This window comes from Schistocerca nitens, chromosome 8, assembly GCF_023898315.1.
Source record: "Schistocerca nitens isolate TAMUIC-IGC-003100 chromosome 8, iqSchNite1.1, whole genome shotgun sequence".
Taxonomy (NCBI): Eukaryota; Metazoa; Arthropoda; class Insecta; order Orthoptera; family Acrididae; genus Schistocerca; species Schistocerca nitens.
In genome coordinates, this window is record NC_064621.1 from 34,706,435 (window position 1) to 34,729,958 (window position 23,524).

The following is a 23,524-nucleotide window of genomic DNA, read 5'->3' on the forward strand; positions in this document are numbered from 1 at the left end:
GTGGTTCGTGAAGAGGGGCAGCAGCCTTTTCAGTAATTGTAGGGGCAACAGTCTGCATGATTGACTGATCTGGCCTTGTAACACTAACCAAAACGGCCTTGCTGTGCTGGTACTGCGAACGGCTGAAAGCAAGGGGAAACTACAGCCGTAATTTTTCCCGAGGGCATGCAGCTTTACTGTATGGTTAAATGATGATGGCGTCTTCTTGGGTAAAATATTCCGGAGGTAAAATGGTCCGCCATTCGGATCTCCGGGCGGGGACTACTCAAGAGGACGTCATTATCAGGAGAAAGAAAACTGGCGTTCTACGGATCGGAGTGTGGAATGTCAGATCCCTTAATCGGGCAGGTAGGTTAGAAAATTTAGAAAGGGAAATGGTTAGGTTAAAGTTAGATATAGTGGGAATTAGTGAAGTTCTGTGGCAGGAGGAACGAGACTTGTGGTCAGGTGAATACAGGGTTATAAATACAAAATCAAATAGGGGTAATGCAGGAGTAGGTTTAATAATGAATAGGAAAATAGGAATGCGGGTAAGCTACTACAAACAGCACAGCGAACGCATTATTGCGGCCAAGATAGATACAAAGCCCACACCTACTACAGTATTACAAGTTTATATGCCAACTAGCTCTGCAGATGACGAAGAAATTGAAGAAATGTATGATGAAATAAAAGAAATTATTCACATACTGAAGGGAGACGAAAGTTTAATAGTCATGGGTGACTGGAATTCGAGTGTAGGAAACGGGAGAGAAGGAAACATAGTGGGTGAATATGGATTGGGGGAGAGAAATGAAAGAGGAAACCGTCTGGTAGAATTTTGCACAGAGCATAACTTAATCATAGCTAATACATGGTTCAAGAATCATAAAAGAAGGTTGTATACGTGGAAGAATCCTGGAGATACTAGAAGGTATCAGATAGATTATATAATGGTAAGACAGAGATTTAGGAACCATGTTTTAAATTGTAAGACATTTCCAGAGGCAGATGTGGACTCTGACCACAATGTATTGGTTATGAATTGTAGATTAAAACTGAAGAAACTGCAAAAAGGTGGGAATTTAAGGAGATGGGACCTGGATAAACTGAAAGAACCGGAGGTTGTACAGAGTTTCAGGGAGAGCATAAGAGAACAATTGACAGGAATGGGGGAAAGAAATACAGTAGAAGAAGAATGGGTAGCTCTGAGAGATGAAGTATTGAAGGCAGCAGAGGATCAAGTAGGTAAAAAGACGAGGGTTAGTAGAAATCCTTGGGTAACAGAAGAAATATTGAATTTAATTGATGAAAGGAGAAAATATAAAAATGCAGTAAATGAAACAGGCAAAAAGGAATACAAACGTCTCAAAAATGAGATCTATAGGAACTGCAAATTGGCTAAGCAGGAATGGATAGAGGACAAATGTAAGGATGTAGAGGCTTATCTCACTAGGGGTAAGATAGATACTGCCTACAGGAAAATTAAAGAGACCTTTGGAGAAAAGAGAACCACTTGTATGTATATCAAGAGCTCAGATGGAAACCCAGTTCTAAGCAAAGAAGGGAAAGCAGAAAGGTGGAAGGAGTATTTAGAGGGTCTATACAAGGGCGACGTACATGAGGACAATATTATGGAAATGAAAGAGGATGTAGATGAAGATGAAATAGGAGATACGATACAGCGTGAAGAGTTTGACAGAGCACTGAAAGACCTGAGCCGAAACAAGGCCCCGGGAGTAGACAACAGTCCATCAGAACTACTGACGACCTTGGCAGAGCCAGTCCTGACAAAACTCTACCATCTGGCGAGCAATATGTATGAGACAGGTGAAATACCGTCAGACTTCAAGAAGAATATAATAATTCCAATCCCAAAGAAAGCAGGTGTTGACAGATGTGAAAATTACCGAACTATCAGTTTAGTAAGTCACAGCTGCATAATACTAACGCGAATTCTTTACAGACGAATGGAAAAACTGGTAGAAGCCGACCTTGGGGAAGATCAATTTGGATTCCGCAGAAATGTTGTAACATGTGAGGCAATACTACCCTACGACTTATCTTAGAAAACAGATTAAGGAAAGGCAAACCTACGTTTCTAGCATTTGTAGACTTAGAGAAAGCTTTCGACAATGTTGACTGGAATACTCTCTTTCAAATTCTAAAGATGGCAGGAGTAAAATACAGGGAGGGAAAGGCTATTTATAATTTGTACAGAAACCAGATGACAATTATAAGAGTCAAGGGGCATGATAGGGAAGCAGTGGTTGGGAAAGGAGTGAGACAGGGTTGTAGCCTCTCCCCGATTGTATTCAATCTGTATATTGAGTAAGCAGTAAAGGAAACAAAAGAAAAATTCGGAGTAGGTATTAAAATCCATGGAGAAGAAATAAAAACGTTGAGGTTCGCCGATGACATTGTAATTCTGTCAGAGACAGCAAAGGACTTGGAAGAGCAGTTGAACGGAATGGACAGTGTCTTGAAAGGAGGGTATAAGATGAACATCAACAAAAGCAAAACAAGGATAATGGAATGTAGTCGCATTAAGTCGGGTGATGCTGAGGGAATTAGATTAGGAAATGAGACACTTAAAGTGGTAAAGGAGTTTTGCTATTTGGGGAGCAAAATAACTGATGATGGTCGAAGTAGAGAGGATATAAAATGTAGACTGGCAATGGCAAGGAAATCGTTTCTGAAGAAGAGAAATTTGTTAACATCGAGTATAGATTTAAGTGTCAGGAAGTCGTTTCTGAAAGTATTTGTATGGAGTGTAGCCATGTATGGAAGTGAAACATGGACGATAAATGGTTTGGACAAGAAGAGAATAGAAGCTTTTGAAATGTGGTGCTACAGAAGAATGCTGAAGATTAGATGGGTAGATCACATAACTAATGAGGAGGTATTGAACAGAATTGGGGAGAAGAGGAGTTTGTGGCACAACTTGACTAGAAGAAGGGACCGGTTGGTAGGACATGTTCTGAGGCATCAAGGGATCACAAATTTAGCATTGGAGGGCAGCGTGGAGGGTAAAAATCGTAGAGGGAGACCAAGAGATGAATACACTAAGCAGATTCAGAAAGATGTAGGTTGCAGTAAGTACTGGGAGATGAAGAAGCTTGCACAGGATAGAGTAGCATGGAGAGCTGCATCAAACCAGTCTCAGGACTGAAGACAACAACAACAACATTGAATGTATGGATAACGTAATAGACGGTGAGCCGTTTAAATTCGCATACTCTCAGGTAGACGTGCTAGCAGTTCTCTGACAGAGGGTTTATAGCACCCTTTACAGCAAGACTTTTGCTGGAAATACGGTCGTCGAACGTTTTAGGTTTGCTGATGTAATAATTTTCTCTGACAGAATGTCCGAATAAAAAAAATGTAAAAATGCTATTTCTTTCGGGACACCGTTCCTGTTTCGTTATAATATACTTAACCGTGGGCTTTGTTATCATTGTCACATGCCTGCTCCATTCTCCATTCTCGTGAAGTATTTCGTCCCTGTACTCGACTCTCACACGTAGTGTGCTACACGCTCTTGTTTATTTACCTATGTCATTTAAAATTTATAGCATAACTTTTGAAAGAGACCTAGAGTATGGTTAATATATTCGTACAATCTTCCCGTACTCTTAGAATGAATTGGTCAAGAAGGACAGCGGCGCTATTTTCATAAACTTACTTACGTATTTTATTGTGTTTTGTTTACGGACAGGCGGACGTGTACCGTTTCTCCATTGCCTGGACACGCATCCTGCCCACTGGAGACCTCGACGTCATCAACCAACCGGGCATCGACTACTACAATAATCTCATCAACGAGCTGCTAGCGAACGGAATCCAGCCTCTGGTAAGAGAGAAGCATACATGTAGGTGTGACCAAAGAGTCGCTATGCAAGTGTAGGTTTCCATATGTAGTCGAATGGCTCTGAGCACTATGCGACTTAACTTCTGAGGTCATCAGTCGCCTAGAACTTAGAACTAATTAAACCTAACTAATCTAAGGACATCACACACAACCATGCCCCAGGCAGAATTCGAACCTGCGACCGTAGCGGTCGCTCGGCTCCAGGCTGCAGCGCCTAGAACCGCACGGCCACTTCGGCCGGCCATATGTAGTCGAACGTTGTTATAAAGGGGTTTCTTTGTCTGTCTACACTGGTTCATTTGTCTTGTGCTAGTAATGCAATGGCACATTAGCGTAAATAATACTGGATCTAGTTTACTGGCCACGAGTATGTAAAAATTAGGGCAGAGGTGGAACTTTCGGGCACGTTGTTGTCTTAGATTCAAATGGTTCAAATGGCTCTAAGTACTACGGGACTTAACATCTGAGGTCATCAGTCCCCTAGACTTAGAACTAAGTAAACCTAACTAACCTAAGGACATCACACACATCCATGCCCGAGGCAGGATTCGAACCTGCGACTGTAGCAGCCGTGTGGTTCCGGACTGAAGCGCCTAGAACCGTTCGGCCACCACGGCCGGCTTGTTAAGTCATAAGCTCAAAACTTGTCTATATAGGACACAACGTGTTCTTTCGCAATCTCGGTTACGTGCTATGCCCCATTCATGGTTCGAGTAGTGTGAATTACGTGCCCAGATTTTATTAAACGCCAGTAGAAGATGACCGCTAGGAAACATGAAATTAGGTACTCGTGTTGTTTAGACCACGACCATGCTTGGGGTTACTCTAAAACAGTGTAACGTTCCAAGTGTGCGTTACATGCGGGAATTGCTGGTATAAGAACTGACCCACAAGTAATATAAGACTTTGGTTTCGTCACTTCAAATCACCTTTCGAAGAGTGAATTGAGAACGAGTTGTCACCGCCATGAGTTGAAGGCACGAGTGACAGCTTCACGATTACAAGTAGTCTGCGTAAACCAGTTACGTTGGCCAGTGATGCGTTGTGTCTACGGATGGTGTTAAGCCCTTCAGCATCACTAAGGAATGAAGACAGTGGGTTGTATCGCAGAAACTGCTAGCCAACAATAAATGACGTCATAAAGACGGCTGTAGGTTTTGAAGAAATCAGGTTCAGCATCAAGTTGCACAGTCGTTATAAGTATCGATCGTAGCAGGATTACCACGTGCAAAGACTATAATCAAGAGAAGTCTATAAAATCATATCATATTCTGCAGAAATACGCTCAAGTCAACAAGTAAGGTTAAGATAAGGAGGTGAGCCAGCATTTAGGCCCATTTCTGATTGTCTGGTCTAGCCCAGATGACTATTTTCTCTGTGAGCGTCCTGGCTCAAGCTGCTATCTACACACTGGCAGGCCATACCCCCTTTGCTGCGAAATCGTAATCGCTAGTACACAAAGAGAGAAAAATAGCTATAACGTGAACAACAACCTGTCTCGAAACGACCGGCCCGTGTCGCCGCGCTTCAGTCTGGAACCGCGAGACCGCTACGGTTGCAGGTTCGAATTGTGCCTCGGGCATGGATGTGTGTGCTGTCCTTAGATTAGTTAGGTTTAAGTAGTTCGAAGTTCTAGGGGACTGATGACCTCAGATGTTAAGTCCCATAGTGCTCAGAGCCATTTGAACCATTTTTTTTTTTGTCTCGAAACATCGCAATTTCGTTGAGTTCCATGGAATGCATTTTTTCCTCCTATAATAGACATATAGAAGGTGATTTTGACAAAAAAAGATAAATTGCAAGAAATGCTCCTTGATACGATATAGAGCAAAATAGAATATGTACACTTTTGACGGAAAATTCGCACGAAGAGAAGTACACCCAATTGAAGCTAGAGATAAAAAATATTTGACAGTGTTGGTTACAAAGACTGAAAACGTACATGACAATACATCACGGAAGTGGAAATGTTCTGTTTGTACTAGTGTTTTGGATCCACTCTCAAATACGCATTATTTCCAACTTCATGAGAGTGTCTCTCCCTTGAAACGCACTTTTAGCCATGTGCCCGTATGACTTCTTGTCCTCTCAGCCATAGTTTCCTGCAGTTTGCCTCCAATTAGCAAAACCACCCTGAACACTGAGGTAAACCTGATTTTGGAATGGACAGGGAACCACTAGATTTAAGACTGAAAAATGTAATCGATGGATAACAAGTTATGGGATCTGGAATTTAAGTTCACGAAGCAAACTTGTTGTGCAGGTGACAATGTACCACTGGGACCTGCCGCAAGCGCTGCAGTACATCGGTGGATGGCCAAACCCAATTCTCGCTGACTACTTCGTGGAGTATGCCAGAGTGCTGTTTGAAAACTTTGGAGACAGAGTGAGTATCGATGGCTCCAGTGTTTCTCATATCGGTTCCTGCTCACTGTGATTACGTCTCTGACGGCTGTCGTCTCGCAGGTGAAGATGTGGACCACGTTCAACGAGCCGGAAGTGTTCACCACCGGCTACGCTTCCGCGGAATTTCAGGCTCCGTCACAGAACGCTCCGGGCATCGGCGACTACCTGGCTGCACACACCGTCATCAGAGCACACGGACTCGTCTACCGCCTCTATGAAGAACAGTTCAGGGCCAAGCAGAATGGTATGTTTCTCACTATTGTTAGATCCTGCACGTATCACGCTTTCTCGAATTAATTCAGTCCGTCAACCTGATGATTACTTCTCGTGGATCATTCACGACTGTTCCCGCATCCTACCAATAGCTCATCTTCAGTGACTGTTTTCATATCGCTGGATTCGACGAAGGTGGCCTACACCATCACCGAGTGGTTCAATAGATTTGACTCCCGTAGTTTCTCTCTGGAAAGTTATAAAACTGTTTATAAGGACAAATCTACTATAGTAGATGATATAAAAGGCCGTATTCCTACTGACTGCGCAGAAACGTCCGCTGAAGTGCTACCGTGCGTACTTCAGGCTTTCAATGACAGACTGGAGCCTTGTAATGAGGCTGGTGGGTGGCGTACTGAACACCACACTCGAAGGGCAAACTTCTTTCTTCTTCAGAATCCAAAGTATTTGTTTATTCAGTTTTAATTTCGTAAGTTAGTGCTGACACATGGAACAGTATTTACAATTTTCAGACTACAGTTGCTCGTGGAGTTCTACCAGAGGAATCCATAACACAAGCACTGACATTTTGTCAATGCCGATGAGCAAGTTCCATTTGAAAATATATACCGTACTGGGTGAACAAGAACTCCACCAACAAAATTTTGGAAGTTGTTAGGAAATATTTTCCAAATATTTTAGTACAAGTAATCTGTGTTCTCCTTACAGGCTAACAACATTTCATTTGCTTTCTTAACCGTTGTACCGGTATTATGGTGAAAATTTGCAAAGCAATGCAAATGTCGACGGCATTTCACTCACGGTACTTGCTGTTCACAACAATAAGGTCTACTTTAACCCTGGTCCTCAGGCTTGCATTCAGTACTCCTCTGTCCAATCTGGGATTTGTTTCGCTGGTAGTGGTAGTTGTACATTAACAGTGGTACATAGCGGCCTGGGCGGGTTTACTGAGGAAGAATAGGCCAATGTCCTTACCTTCTATGGGTTCACTGAATGCAGTGGAAAAGCAGCTATGTCCAGCTGTCCCCACAGTGACAGCAAGCATATCAGAGTAGTTTTGCGTAAATTTTCGCATCCTTTCATGCTACTATGTTTTGCTGATTGTGTATTGTAGGATTTTTCAGTGTTGTGAAAGTATTTTCACGGAAACAAACATAATACTGCTCAGAAAGCTGAATAAATCATAATTATAATATTCTGAACAAGCCATCAGAAACCACAGGTGCGATTTATGTGTGGATGTATGTCCAGCAGAGGGGGTGCATTAGATGGACAGAGGGCGGGGAGGGGAGGTGGGAGATGGAAAGAGGGGAGGAAATGTGTTGTATGGATAGTATCTGTGGTGTCACAGCCAGACACCACACGTGCTAGGTGGTAGCTTAAATCGGCCGCGGTCCTGTAGTACATGTCGGACCCGCGTGTCGCCACTGTGTGATCGCAAACCTAGCGCCACCACAAGGCAGGTCTCGAGAGACTGACTCGAACTCAGCCCAGTTGTACGGACGACAGAGCTAGCGACTAGACGTACGAAGCCTTTCTCTCTCATTAGCCGAGAGACAGAATAGCCTTCAGCTAAGTTAATGGCTACGAACTAGCAAGGCGCCATTAGCCTTACAGTGATTGTAATTAAAGTCTCCTTTGTGCGATGTACCACAATGATTGATTAAAGATAAGTATTATACCAGCTACGTACTTTTCTTCATAGCATTAATTACGTATCCTGTTCCAGTACTTCACGCCCGTCTGCGTTAGTCTAGCGTGCCTTTTAAGCCACCTCTATCTACAAGGTGTTGGCCCAGCTGCCGACACATCAGTATCGGTATGCTTTGCATGGGCTACACATGCAGATGAGCAAGGCAGAGCAGAGACAGCGGGATAGGGGGGGGGGGGGTGGAGGAGAAGAGAAGGAGGAGGAGAAGGAGGAGCTAGAAAGTGAGAGAGGGGGAGAATGAGTAGGACAGAGGAGGTGGATAGAGGAGATGAATAGAAAAACAGGTAGGGGGAGAAGATGAAGACAGAGAGAGTGGATGAGAAGATGGACAGACAGTGAATGAGAGGATAAGATGAACAGAGAAGGCAGGAGGAGATGTGTGTGAGGAGAGTGTAAAGAGAGGACAAACAGACAGGGAGAAGGGGAGGAGAGGGAGATGCAAGAGGCAGGTGGAAGGTGTAGTGGGGTAGTGAACAGGGGATAAGAAAGACACAGAGAAGGATGTAATAGAGTGAGTGGAGAGGGGGAGTTGGACACAATGAGGAAGGAGGAAGATAGGCTTGGAGTGAGGAGCTGAGGAGATGGAGGGGGGAGGACATGGAAAGATAGAGAAAATGAAGAGGAGGATATGGACAGATAGAGCTGGGGAAATGGGGTGGACAGAGAGGGGGAGAAAGAGGTGGACACAGTAAGAGGGGAGGAGGAGACATGTGAAATTATGTATCAGATGTGTATGTGGCGAGGGCAGAAGGTATACAGGATGTCTCTCCCAAGGGTCGTCTTGCAAATTTTCTCAATTTCGTTTTTGCATTGTGTAGTTGGAGTCAGTCCAAACAATTGCTGCTCGTCTCGTCTTTAATACGATGCCCTTTGTCGACGGAAAGCGTCGGTTTGTTTCCCATTACAAAAGAAATTATTTTTAAACCGCGATTTTACGTGCCCGCTAGATCGGGCGCTTCCAAATTAGTCTAGTCCCATACTCGTTTTATCGACATGTATTAAGAAGGCCAGTAAAACTCTAACTGAAAACAGCAATCCAGGAGCGACTCAGTAGAGCTACGTGGCTGGCGGTGGCTGTAAGCGGGGGCCAGGGTTGTGCTGTCGCTGATGGAGAACTGGCTACAACAGCCAGTTGGAGACACGTCTGTCAAATGCTGTTCCTTCAATTTGGCCAAAGAATACTTAAGAAAAATTAGCATTCCGCAATAAGCTTACTCCTTACGTTTAACTGTACTTCTATATAAACTACGAAAGGCTGCAAATTTTGCAATATTAATTTTTTTCATTCAGCAACCATCAACTAACTAGAGAATTTAATATTTTGATACTTTAACCGTTTTTTTGGAGAACCATATATGAAACCATTTTACTGTAAGTACGCTCAAATTCAATGTATAGTGAATTTTGGACTAATGAAAACAACAAAAAAAATCCCTTCAATTGCAGTCATAGTATTGCTATATTAACTTGACCTTCTAAAATACTCAGGACATCAAACTTATTACTTTCATTTGTCATTATCACTTTCTTGTTTGACGAAAGCTGGTTGCTGCGACTGCAAACCTCTCTTGTATCATCTCCACAGAGTTCCATGTTGAACAGTTGTTCCACTTAGAAGTAATTTGTGTTGCTGTCTAACAGCGCATGCGTTTGACAGGTTATTGATAGCTTGTAGTAGCTGCTATTTAGTAAACCTACAACTGCCACTAGTTTATTTTGGCAACTTAATCCACATTTTTTGTAATTAATGGTACCATACTTGCAAACTTTCTTCACTACAGTACGATGAGCTTCATCAATATGATAATGGAATAATGCACTTTACATTCGTGCACTTCTAAATAATGTATAACTTCCTTCATGCTAAGTACAAGTACTGTATTTTATTAATTTACTAAGTTTAAATCTGTTTCAGGCACTGTAGGAATTACGTTAAATATAACGGGAAGAAAACCAGCCTCAAACTCCAGTGAAGACTTGGAAGCAGCTGAGAGGAAGTATCAGTTTGATGTAAGTATGGTAGTGTGATCGCTCCTGGGAAAAAAAACTTGAACCCTCATATCTAAATATAAATGCATAATTTCTGAAAAATTGAAACTTTTTGTGAGGGCTGCATTTCTCGTGAATAACATCTTTTCCAATCCGAACCAAGAAGAGTGGAAATTGAGCAGTGTAATCCCAGATGAATAATACGTTAAAGAAAATTTATAGCGACTACAAGCTATTGTTCAGCAACAATAAGTGAACCTTTTCAATGAAGTTCATGTGGGCGTCGTCAGATACTGCAGACCATTTCATGTGTCGTGTACTGGCCTACTTCAATAGCTTATAAATATATCAGAAAGAGTACAATTACGAGAGGTGCCGGTATCCTTTTGCGCAGTAATGGAGTAATTTTGTAGAAGGATTTTGAACAGACTAGTCATCATATTTCTTAATATTAAATTTTAAGTTAATTTATGCTTTTTTTAAAAAAAACCTCCAGTTGACAGTGGTAGGATCCAACCCAACGTGACAAAAACACACAAACTGAGAATAAAGTCTGTACTGGACTCTTGAGAACATTGAAGATGTCAGCCAAGGAGAGGAGTAACACGTATAAAGCTTCTGGCATTAATATATCTGTTCATTTTTCATATAGAACTTTTTGCTATGACTAAAATAATATCTATGACGTGTAATAAATTTATAAAACTTCTATATATATTTAAAAAACAGTATAGCTACTGCGAGATTATAAGTTCATCAGTCATGCAGTCTATCTACGTTTTATTGTGTGCATCATTGATGCGTTTGAGGAAAGTGCGCTGGTAGTGACAAACGTTTGTCTTGATATTGACCAGGTTGGTCTCTACGCACACCCTATCTTCAGCCAAGAGGGGGATTACCCGGCGGTAGTGCGTCAGAGGGTAGACGCTAACAGCGCAGCAGAGGGGCGTCCCCGCTCACGGTTGCCAACTTTCACTCAGGAAGAGATTGAGTACCTCAGAGGTAAATATGCACCAATTAGCAGCGTCATTTCCTTTAAAGCGGAATGTAGAACAACTCATGCTGTGATTTCTTCCACAGAACATAAAATTTAATGAGATTACTTTTTGCCTGCAGTTGCTCTAAGTTTGCACCTTCTTCTATATCTACATATATACTCCGCTAGCCACCAAGCGGTGTGTGGCGGAGGGTACTATTCACGCCAAAGTCATATTTCCTCCCCTCTGTTCCACTCACAGATCGCTCAAGGGAAAAACAACTGTCCGAACTCCTGAGTACGAGCGCTATTTTCCCTTATCTTTGAATGGTGATCATTGCGCGGTTTGAGAGTTAGAGGTAATAATATATGCTCTACATCCTCGGCGAAGATCGGATTTTGGAATTTAGTGAGCAGCCTCTTCCGTTTAACGCGTCGTCTATCTGCAAGTGTGTCCCACTTCAAACTTTCTGTTGTGTTGGCAGAAGAGCCAACACCGTGTTGCTAGAGGAGGCCGAAATGCACGCGTTTTAGCTCACGCGGGCTAGCGTGAGGAGGGAAGGACTATACTGACGTGAGGTCTGGAACATGACAAGGAATTAGAATTCAGAAAGCGGACGTAATTACTTTGATACTTAACTTTAATCCATTAATGATGAACGTCGCTCTTGACGGCACATGATTCACAATATTATCTGTTAAGAATAGTAACTGAATATGGCGCCTTGCTAGGTCGTAGCAAATGACGTAGCTGATGGCTATGATAAACTGTCGTGTCGGCAAATGAGAGCGTATGTAGACAGTGAACCGTAGCTAGCAAAGTCGGCTGTACAACTGGGGCGAGTGCTAGGAAGTCTCTAGACTAGACCTGCCGTGTGGCGGCGCTCGGTCTGCAATCACTGATAGTGGCGACACGCGGGTCCGACGTATACTAACGGACCGCGGCCGATTTAAGGGCTGCCACCAAGCAAGTGTGGTGTCTGGCGGTGACACCACACTTTCTGTGAGATTTGTAACGCTCTCGCGATGTCTAAATGTACCAGTCACGAATCTTGCCGCTCTTCTTTGGACCTTCTCAATCTCTTAAATCAGACCCAACTGGTAAGGTTCCCATATAGGTGAACAATAAGACTGGACGAACTAACGTATTGTATGCAATTTCCTTTGTTGAAGGACTGCATCGCTCCAGGATTCTACCAATAAACCGCAATCTAGAGTTTGCCTTACCCGTTACTTGTGTAATCTGATCGTTCCATTTGAGATCATTTCGAATAGTCACACCCAGATTCTTGACGGACGTTACCGCTTCCAAACACTGGGCATTTATTTTATACTCGTACATTAATGGGGATTTTCGCTTTGTTATACGCAGTAGGTTACACTTAATAATATTGAGAGGTAACTGCTAGTCATTACACTACGCATTTATTTTCTGCAGATCCTCATTGATTTGTTTATTCTTCTTCTTCAACCTCTTCTTCTTCTTCTTCTTCTTCTTCTTCTCCATCCGTCTCTTTGGAATCAATAGCTATGCTTTCTCAGTATGAGATGTTCTCAACGACAGTGTTACACATTAATTGACCGTAGTATGACCTAAAGTATCAAAAAATAAAAGCACGTCACTGGACTGAATGTAAAACATACACTGATGAACTCGTCTAACAGCGTTTGGACCGCCTTTGCAACATACCTCACAGCAGCAGTCCTGTGCGGTTCAAATGGTTGAAATGGCTCTGAGGACTATGGGACTTAACATCTTAGGTCATCAGTCCCCTAGACTTAGAACTACTTAAACCTAACTAACCTAAGGACATCACACACATCCATACCCGAGGCAGGATTCGAACCTGCGACCTTAGCAGTCCCGCGGTTGCGGACTGCAGCGCCTAGAACCGCAAGGCCACCGCGGCCGGCGTCTTGTGCGGCATGGATTGTAAAAGTTCTGCAAAGTTTTCTGGAGGTATGTGGAAGCAGAGGTGGCATGATACCTGCTGGCTCGTAGGTACAGAGCTGGCGCCCAATAGCGCCCCAGAAGTGTTCCAGGAGGTTCAGACTAGGTGAATTTGTTGGTCAAGACTACCAGTTCACTATCATGCTCCTCAAAACCAGATGAGCATGATTCTGGCTGCTTGTCTGTAACATTTATCCTGCTGGAAGAGGCTGGCTCCCCCTGTGGAGACATCAGGCACGAAGCGATGAAGGTGATCCACGATAATGATCATGTAGTTCACACCTGTCATGGGCCCTTCGATTACTGCTACGAGTACCACGGAAGATCAGGTGAATATCCCCTGTAGCACTAAAGGCTATTTCCCTATATTAAAAATATGGTTCGGATTGTTGTTATTTTGTAATTAAAGGCCAAAAGTCATTAAATTCCAAGATTTGGTCAGATGATCGAAAACGCACTTGTTATTGCTGAAGCTCTGGTGAAGTCACACGCCAGGGGTAACACGAAGCTATACGTGTGTTACGAGAGTGTTAGCCGTAGTTACTGGTACACATGTACGTGAAATGTATTCGCATCTGCGAATATGAACAACCGTCAGCTGCATAATGAGATGACCTCAATGAAAATTCGAGCCGATATTTCCCACTTAGCGCCAGCGGTCGACTTACCCTCGGGCTACCTGAGCACGACCCACGGTCAGCCATACGCCTACAACCTGTACTCGTACATCCATTGTGTGTACTCCTGTACAGGGGCGACATTTTACTTGAAAGTCACTTGCTCGGTGTCGGCGGATAAATACGATATCACAGAACCTGTGTTACTCCGAATTATGATGCAGTGTTCCTTGGAACATGCCTCGCATCGAAGTTTCTAGTGTTTTTTTCGTACATTTTTGCAAACGGTGTAGTTATTTAGTGATGGAAAACGCATTTGCAACTTCTAAGTAAAAGTGGAAAGGAATTTTGTGAAGACTGATTGCGGAAACCTTCCGAAAGTTGATGCGTTTATGGTCTCTTCGTTCTTTGGAACAACCCGGATAATCAAGTTCCGGAAATAAGAAACATGAAAACTGCATTGCATGGTGACTGGGAAGGAAGTACTGTGACACAGCAATAAGTTGTAGAATTATGTTAAAAGTGAGGGAATCTGGAGGTCTGTTATTTGTTCGGACCATGCTAAAGGTTTTCCACGGCTGCTTGTGAAAGCCTGCTCAATAAGACACGTTGGAAACATTTTCATTCAGAGGATAGATCTGGCAGTTAATATCTGTAGTTGTTGCCAGAACTACCACTGTTTTCCAGGTGCCTCTTTTCTCAGTTTTCAAATTTTCAGACAGCATCCTAACACTCGTAGGGATCTGCAGAGCTCCGTCGGCCGTTTTTCTGTTCCTCCGTGTCGTTAATTTAAATCGCCGGAAAATTAGCTCTACGAAATATGCAGTTTACGCAGTAGAACCTTGAAGTATCCATTATTTTACTGCATATGTAACTGATGCTGAAACACTGCGATCTAAAGCTGCTTAAGGAGGACCGACTTTCACTTTCTTATTACATTTCCTCGTAGGTTCCAAGTAGTGTTCAATTTTTCTCTTTGTCAGTATCACACAACTTTACAACAGGTTCAATGAAAACAATTGTAAGTGACAAATTATTGTCTTCGACGACTTGTTTGGGAAGTATAATGCGGTCGGAAGATGTTAAATGGTGTTCAAGAGTCATATGAATGGGAGATACCTCACGCACGAAGTACAGTTTCTTAACTCCAACTTTGTGATGTATCTCAAATTGACCAGGTGTAAAATATAGTAAATGGCAATTTTATTGAAATGTCACGTCATATAGAATTTAAAGCTCCTACATAATTGTATTACGAATAAACTTAAAAAGACATCAGTGAAGAGAAGAGGAGGGCAAAAGAAAAACAAACTTCCTCCGAATGAGAATCGGTCTTGCAAATATTGCATTACACGTTCAGCATGCTATCTACTACGCTACAGGCTATAATGTGTTCATACAGATGATGGTGGTGGTGATTTTTGCTTTGTGGGGCGCCCAACTGCACGGTCATCAGCGCCCGTGTTCATACAGTGTCTACTTACATCAAAATGATGCTTACAGAAATAAACTCACGTATTGAGCATTTGATCTTTATGAGCGAGTTGCTACCAAATTTTACTTACCTTCTCATTCTTTGGAACGCTCAAAAACAATTTTTTTCCGGAGTTTCATACTGTAGATGTATTTGTTCAATGGGGTACTACCAGCCCATTTTCCGAAAAGTAAATTCCAAAACAAGGCATCACTGCGAATAAGCAGCGTAAGTACTAGACAGTGACGGCACAGGCATCACATAAGCGTGTTCTGAACGTACGATGACATAACTAACCAGTTAAGACGATTTCCGGGAAACAGTCAAATACCCTATTGTGCCTACAGCAGCCTGTGTCCGTTGTATGGTGCTTGTTAAGTTTAGCCGTACGCTTGGATGATGGCGTATGTAGTCACGACCGCTGACTTAGTGCAACAACAACAACAACAACAACAACAAAAACCATGAGTTGTGAGACCAGGTGAGACGTTTCCATTGATCCATGGTCCATTCTCGACGATCTCGTGCTCGATGTAATCGTCATGTCGCTGGGTCGTCATGGTAACACCGAGCGGTCGTCTGCTGCGAACTGCTGTGTTAACAATGTGCGCCGAACCGTGTGCTCCGAAACACTCGCGCCTGTACGAGCAGCACTGTACGCCGTCGTTAGATCTTCCCCCTACTGCCACCTACCCTCCTATGCAGAGCAAGCGAGGCTTCGACTTCCATGTTCTGCGATGAGCAGTGGGCATCCAACACCTTGTCTGCTCGCGGTGTCATAAACCCTTCAACCACTTTCCATGGATTTTCATGACTAACACGCCATCAGCCGACCAGGTTCGCCGTTTCCGGGATCCACGTTCCCAGATGCGGGATCATAATAATAGGTCATTGGTCAAAGTTTGTTTTCCCCATTTGGGCCCCCTTGTCGTCGCTGGAAAGATAGCTCAGCGTCTTTTCGTCGCCTGTTGATTTTTCTTGGCGCGCTCGCCCCACCACGAGGCAGCATTCGGCCCCGCAATGGGGGTTGTTTGGAGGAGACCAGCCAGCGAGGTCATCGGTCCCTCCGAATTAAGGAAGGGAAGTCAGCCGTGCCCTTTGAAAGGAACCATCCCGGCATTTACCTCAAGCGATTTAGGGAAATCACGGAAAACCTAATTCAGGATGGCCGGATGCGGGATTGAACCGTCGTCCTCCCGAATGCGAGTCCAGTGTGCTAACCACTGCGCCACCTCGCTCGGTGCCCCGCAATGGACAGTGGCCGTTACACTCTGCACCCGTATCTGTCTTGGACTGGATATTCCACAAATTAACTATGTTCTTGTGTTAACTGCTAATATTTAACTCTTTCATTGCTAGTTTCGATGCTGTAGCGCTATTCTCAATCATTCCTTTGTAAACGTAAGTAGAGCTTCAGGAATTGAGAATGCGCTTCCAACCCTGAAATTAGTCGGAAAACTTTTTGTATATGTATTTCGTTATTATTGAACAATATGAGGCCACGTAATTCATCCTTTCACATGCCTTCATTAGGAACGTTATTTGAAGTAGAAGAAAATGGATTAGCAACCACATTCAAAGTACCATGTCAAATTTGCCACAGGCCTGAATCTCTTCTTCCCCTAAGAAATGGAGAAATGAAACTGTTAAGATATACCTTATAGGAGATGAAAAACTGGAGGTAAATCAAAGATATGATTCTGTAGCGTGAGTAAAGTATGGTATAGTACTGAACCTTCAAAGAATAATTCACGAACACAACGAGCTCATCCATTTTCGTGCATTGTTCGTGAATTGAAATGAAGGTTGCTCTCAAAGCTCCTCGACTTTTCATTTAAGTCCACACTCTTGAGATAATCAAAATTTAAAAATAGAAGTAATGTCAGTGAACGTCAAGAAAAGAAATGAAATACTTACAGCATCATATTTCAAGTTTAAAAAGTGGTGTTTATTCTATTTTCACATCCAAAAAGTTGAACTATTGTCCACGATTTTTGATTGAACCATATTCATCCTACACAACAGTTTTCCACTGCATTCGAATGAAATTTCAGGGGAAATTCAATACAGATTAAGACGATATGTGTGCATAAATATATATGTGAAATATGTATGTCTGTATGCTGCGAAGCTACAGGCAGAAAGCTGGTTTATTCACGCCCCTTTATTTGCCACTGGTGCCCGGTGACCATGACAGGTTCCACCTTGACTGCTTGTCTGATGTAGAAGAATGATTTGAGAATGGGTCTAAGACCTGGAAACTAGTAGTAAAGAGAGAAATATAAATATAGAAAATAAATACAACAAACTCTAGCAATGGAACTGTTACTTCCAGAATCATGAAACTGCATTTGTTGCCACGCATTTTGTAACTGAGAGTGTTGTGTCTTGGAACACCTTCCAGACTTCGTCTCTAGCTAATCTAGTAGTAGAAGCCAAATATTCTTTCCTACTCCAGTTTGAAATAATAGCATACAATTTATGTAAGCTGTAGCTTTTTTCTGAAATTGCAAAACTTATCTCCTGGGGTAAAGTTTCGTCTAAATGTGAATAACGGATTCAATGTACAACTTGATCGTATGCCTAAGTACAAATATTCTATTTAAATTTAAAAGCGTTGCAACCGAGAAAATCTTCCCAGTACTGTCTCGCATTATTAATCTATTACACACCAATAATCACCAGGAGAAATCAAATTGAGGAAAATTATTATCAAACACCGGCTTCAAGTTAAAAACATTTTGAAACGGAAGCTATTGGCAGCCAGCACAGACTTCCACTTTCAAGGCAGGAAAAATTGTTAAGGCATTAGTAAGACTCATTTCATTTGCAGAAATGTTCCATGATAGTGCACCTTCTGTTTCGAGGTACAAGATGGTGCACGGTCGACGACATGCAATGTAACAGCCCACACGTTATCCAACTACTTTCAGAAATGCACAGAATTTTAATCGCCATGAAACTCTGTAACTAAAAAATTAACAGTATCTTCCAAACAGCATTAATACATCATACAACACTTAAACTACCTATGCAAACGTTGCACGAAACACAACCTCAAGTCTCACAACAACAGGTGTCGGAAGCTTCTTCTGGCGGTTTCAAGTGCGCATTTCTTTAACTGGTTTAAAATCAATCAGTAGATTGGAACATGGACGAGAAAACATCACGAGTTGCTAGGTACACTATCCTCCACGTACAACTGTTTCCCCCAACTTCAGTTTCAGTGTCGCCTAACTCTGTAATGCGGTGTGAACGTAATTATTGTATTTTACAACATTAATAACTGACAAAACTGCACGCTTCATGACAGTGCGAACCATTTCGTATATTTTATATGTGTAACAGTTCAAAATCAGGATGTCCAAGTCACTGCAAGTGTTATTAAATTATGGCATGCCCCTCGTTCGTTTTCTTCAGCGTTTACTCAGCCTATGGGAAGATGCACTAATGACGGACATTTGGGATTTCCTGCAACTGGAAATTGTTCTTTGGCCAAACGCACTTCGTGGGGCCACAAAAGTCAGTCACCCTAAGAGAGGGACGATGTGTGTACCACTACTTTGGAAAATGTACTGATATTGTGAAGTATGCTTTCATATTACAGCCCTTTGGGTGTCGTGTTTTGGAGGTGCAGTTAATCTTCAGAGAAGTGTGGAAAGCCGCCTGAAATCGACCGTTAGGTTTTTGGGTGTGAATTTTCATCAAGCGCGTGGAATACCGCTGTCCCACAAGTCAGCCTCCTGCGCATTAAGTTCAACAAGACTGTCGAATTACTCAGGTCCATTTCACAGAGTGCTGTGTGTAGCTGTATTGAGTTTTAATTCCACTGCGTTCATCAATGGAGCATAGGAGGAAAATAAATACATGGCTCTGTAAGAGCTGTTGTTAATGTCATTCTATCTTTACTATCATTAGGGAAGCTAAACGTTGGGCGTCGAAGATTCTGTTGCTAAATTCTACCCATATTCAAACTGCCCAGTAACTATTCACGAGACACTTTCTTACATACGAATACGTTCAGCGCGACGTGTAGGTCCAAACTGGCGTGGGTCCATGACGGCGACCTTCATAGCGTAACACCGGCCTCCTAACGCGGACTCTGACCGTATGGAGCTCCTAGCGTGTAACCCGGAGCGCCCGGTCAAAGTGATGTTTCAGCTTGTTACCTGGCGGAATTTTGGCGTGAGAGGTATTTCCAAACGGTAATTCGGAAGAGGATAGAGTTGTGCACCTTCACGGCAGCTGAATGGTTACTGGTTCTGAGGATTCAAGGTATTTAGAGGATACTTCTAGCAAGCATCGGACGGAATTACTTTTCAAAATGGTGGATTACGTTAGAGGATTTAGTGTAGGGTCTCTGTAAACAGCTGTTTACATTAATTTTAAGATTTTGAGAAGCGATTTGTCTCGTGTTGTTTTACACAGAATCAGGTCCAAAATCTGACTCCGATCGATAGTTTTACTTATAATTTAAGACTGTTAACTGTTTCGCCTACCAAATGAATGACGTGACAGCACAGCCAGAAAAACAACCGCGAAACGAGGTGAAAAGTTTTGCGGTAATGTGATTAGATAACAGCTGCGTTCCTCGTAGATTTGGTAAACTTTCAGCATAGTTTCAGGACATCTTAAAACTAGTATCTTACCTCGTTTTAAGAGAGCTGGAAGTGCCGTTTCAAAAGTGCTTACATGATTTATAGAATTAAGTTAGTGATTTTATTATTTGTAGATATGTTTAAAAGTCCGGAAAATGTGTTCATCTATCAGAAATGAAACTTTCTTGCAGGTGCGTCTGACTTTTTTGGAGTGAATCATTATTTAACGAGCTATGTGAAACCAAGCGACTTTTGGAGTTCTCCGTCCAAACGGCACGACTCTGGCGTCGTCAGCGTCGATATTGGGGTAAGTAAACTGTACAAGTCCGGCACAGCGTTTCCAGCCGTGCTTTGGGCGGTTTGTAATTTTAAGCGGCGTTCGGTGTTCGATCAGTTGAAATATGTTACTGAAATTTCGTCTTAACACCTGTCGTCGACATGTTATGACGTCACAGCTACGGAACAGTACAGACACTGAACAGACAACACATTATGACCACGTTCTCAATAGTGCGTGGGATCACCTTGGGAACACAAAACAACAGTGGTTCTGGGTCGCCTGCTTTCGACTGGTCCTTGGACGTCTACGTACAAATCACGGAAATATCGTGAACTACGGTTTGTGGGCGCAAAGCTGGCGTTAGAAAACGTCGCAGGCGTGCTCCATTTCGATCAGGCGAATTAGGCGGCCAAGATATCGACGTGTGTTGACTATCGTGCTAACCAAATGACAAACACTGTTCTGGCCTCATGATACGGACAGTTATGTTACTGGAAGATGCCAACGCCGTTGGGGGAAGACCTCAAACGTGAAGGGATGCAGATTGTCCGCAGTAATGTTCAGGTAGTTTGCAGCAGTGACAGTGCTTTCTCTTACTACGACAGGTCGATTTGAAGCCCTGGTGGGTGCCCTCCGTATCTTTCTTCTTCTTCTTCGCGGATGGATCACTTAGGACCACGCGTAATCAACATTTGTTGCCTTCCTTTTCGCCCAGTATTCCTTCATAAACAACGAATGGGCTAGCTTTCGTTGCATAGACCACGTGTGTCGGTTAGTTTTTCTCTCTTCTTCCTCAAAACCCCGCGTGTTTGTGATTTTTCTGATTTCATTTCTATCTTGTAGATTTGGAGACCCCAATTCTCTCAGGTCTTTTTCCGTCTGTTTGTACCAGTTCGGTCTTGTAGTTTTGTTCTTTAAAAATGTATGGATTTTGTGCGTTAACCTATTTGAGTCCATTCTTTCTAAATGCCCCATGAATTGGATTCTTCTCATGCGCATTGTGTCTGTTATTTTGGAGATATTTTTATATATTTCTGCTTTGGGTTTTGGATAATGCACACCATCTTCAGTTCTTGGTCCTAGGATTTTCCTGATTATTTTACGTTCTTTCACTTCTAATTCCTCTTTTAATGTTCTGTGTTGAAGGTTTAGTGTCTCAGATGAGTAGAGAGCTGCGGGTTTAATTACTGTTGTGTAGTGTCGTATTTTGCAGTTCCACGAGAGACTCTTTGTTTTTGTTGTAAATGTTTTTTGTTAATTGAAACGCCGTCTCCATTTTCTGGACTCTTGATCTGACAGATTTCTTTTCATTACAATTTTCTGCAATCCATTCACCTAAATATTTGAATTCTTTTACTCAAGAGTGTAGTTATTACCAATCTTGAGATCAGAAGGCGCATCTTTGATGTCAGTCATAAATTTTGTTTTTTGAAATGAAATTTGTAATCCTATTTTTGCTGCCTGCTCTTGCAATAATTCTAGCTTTTTCTGTGCATCGGTAATGTCTTGTGCGATCAGTGCCACGTCATCAGCAAATGCTAAACAGTCTAATTCTATGCCCTTACGTCTTGGTCCCAGTCTGTGTGCTAGTGCACCTGCTTTTCTCCATTCTCTAACAACTTTTTCAAGAGCACAATTGAAGAGCACTGGGGACAGTATATTCCCTTGTCGTACTCCTGTGTCTATTTCAAATTCTGTGCTCAATTCTCCCATAAATTTTACTTTGGATTTGGTCTCCGTGAGTGTTTCTTTTATGATGTTTGTTGTCTTTTGATCTAGTCCAAATTCTGCTAATACTTCAAAAAGGGATTCTCGGGCTGTATTGTCATATGCTTTTTTAAAGTCGACAAATGTGATGACATAACTTTTGTTTGAGGATCTATGCAAATATTTCATTGTGTTTTTCAAGTTAAGGATTTGTTCTACGCACGATCGACCTTTCCTGAATCCACCTTGGTATTCGCCTAGTTTTGAATCCAGCTGAGGTTCTGCTCGGTTTAGTAGGGCTTTAGACAGAATTTTGTATGTTATTGACAATAAAGAGATTCCACGATAGTTGTTGGGGTCTGCTTTACTTCCTTTCTTGTACAGAGGATGTATGATTGCTGTCTTCCAATCTGTGGGGATTTTTTCAGTTTTCCAGATTTCATGTGCAATTTCTTTGAGTTTTGCAATAAGATTTTCTCCTGCATTTTTCCATAATTCTGCGATCATAATACACACATCAAGAAAAGTTTTGCATCACCCTGGTTCCCAGAACTCCTGGAGATAGTCGCTGACTGTGAATGTTGTATCACAGACATAGTCCCTTTCACTGTTCAGAGACGTCACTAAACCGCACAAAGATGTAAACAGCCTTGAATGAGCAGCGCCTATTAAACGGAAGGGGTCCGATAGCCGGTCGGTTCCAGTCATTCCACCAGGAAGGAGGTACACGGCTCGTGTTGTCTGTAGTTCAACCATGCCTAGACAGTAAATACTGTGGTTCGATCGCGTCCGCATTGTTACTTTGTGCCAGGAAGGGCTCCCAATAAGGGAAGTGTCCAGGCATCTCGGGGAGATCCAAAGCGATGTTGTCCGGACATGGAGGAGATACAGAGAGACGGGAACTGTCGTTGGCATGCCTCGTGGAAGGCATCGTAATGGCAGTAAGATACGTGAATGCCATCCTCCGACCGATCAGCAGCATATTGGCGAGGCATTCGTCTTCATGGACGACAATTCGCGTCCCCATCGTTCACATCTTGTGAATGACTTCCTTCAGGATAACAACATCGCTCGACTAGAGTGGCCAGCACGTTCTCCAGACATGAACCCTATCAAACATGCCTGGGATGCATTGAAAAGAACTGTTTATGGACGACTTGACCCACCAACCACTCTGAGGGATCTACGCCGAACGACGGTTGAGGGTAGGGCCAATCTGGACCAACAGTGCATTGACGAACTTGTGGATAGTATGCCACGACGAATAGAGGCATGCATCAATGCAAGATGACGTGCTGCTGGGTATTAGAGGTAACGGTGTGTACAGCAATCTGGTCCACCACCTCTGAATATCTCGCTGTATGGTGGTACAACATGCAATGTGTGGTTTTCATGAGCAACAAAAATGGCGGAAATGGTGTTTATGTTGATCTCTATTCCAATTTTCTATGCAGGTTTCGGAAGTCTCGGAACCGAGGTGATGCAAAACTTTTTTTGATTTGTGTACTACCGAAAGCGGCCTACGTTAGAATAACCGTTGTCCTGCATGACAGTGAATCCAAATACGAGCATCAATCTGGAGTCCATGGGTCATCATTTGCATCGATCCACGCTTCACTCCCGACGATACGGTGAACAAAATTTCAGAAAAATGGCTGTTCAAAAAGAAGTAATTAAAGCGCTCCAATCAAATAACATTACGCCAGAGAAAATGATGAAAGTCAGCGGATG

General features: G+C 42.7%; 1 protein-coding gene across 1 annotated transcript in view; it reads left to right on the forward strand.

Moving 5' to 3' along the window:
* The window catches only part of LOC126198918 (myrosinase 1-like), a 51,508-nt gene that overhangs the window by 18,230 nt on the left and 9,754 nt on the right, over nucleotides 1-23,524 (forward strand). Inside the window, exons 3-8 of the mRNA XM_049935546.1 lie at nucleotides 3,698-3,832; nucleotides 6,114-6,236; nucleotides 6,317-6,500; nucleotides 10,117-10,211; nucleotides 11,045-11,192; nucleotides 19,998-20,113. Of these exons, the coding sequence (XP_049791503.1) occupies nucleotides 3,698-3,832; nucleotides 6,114-6,236; nucleotides 6,317-6,500; nucleotides 10,117-10,211; nucleotides 11,045-11,192; nucleotides 19,998-20,113 (801 nt within the window). The remainder of the gene's footprint in view (nucleotides 1-3,697; nucleotides 3,833-6,113; nucleotides 6,237-6,316; nucleotides 6,501-10,116; nucleotides 10,212-11,044; nucleotides 11,193-19,997; nucleotides 20,114-23,524) is intronic.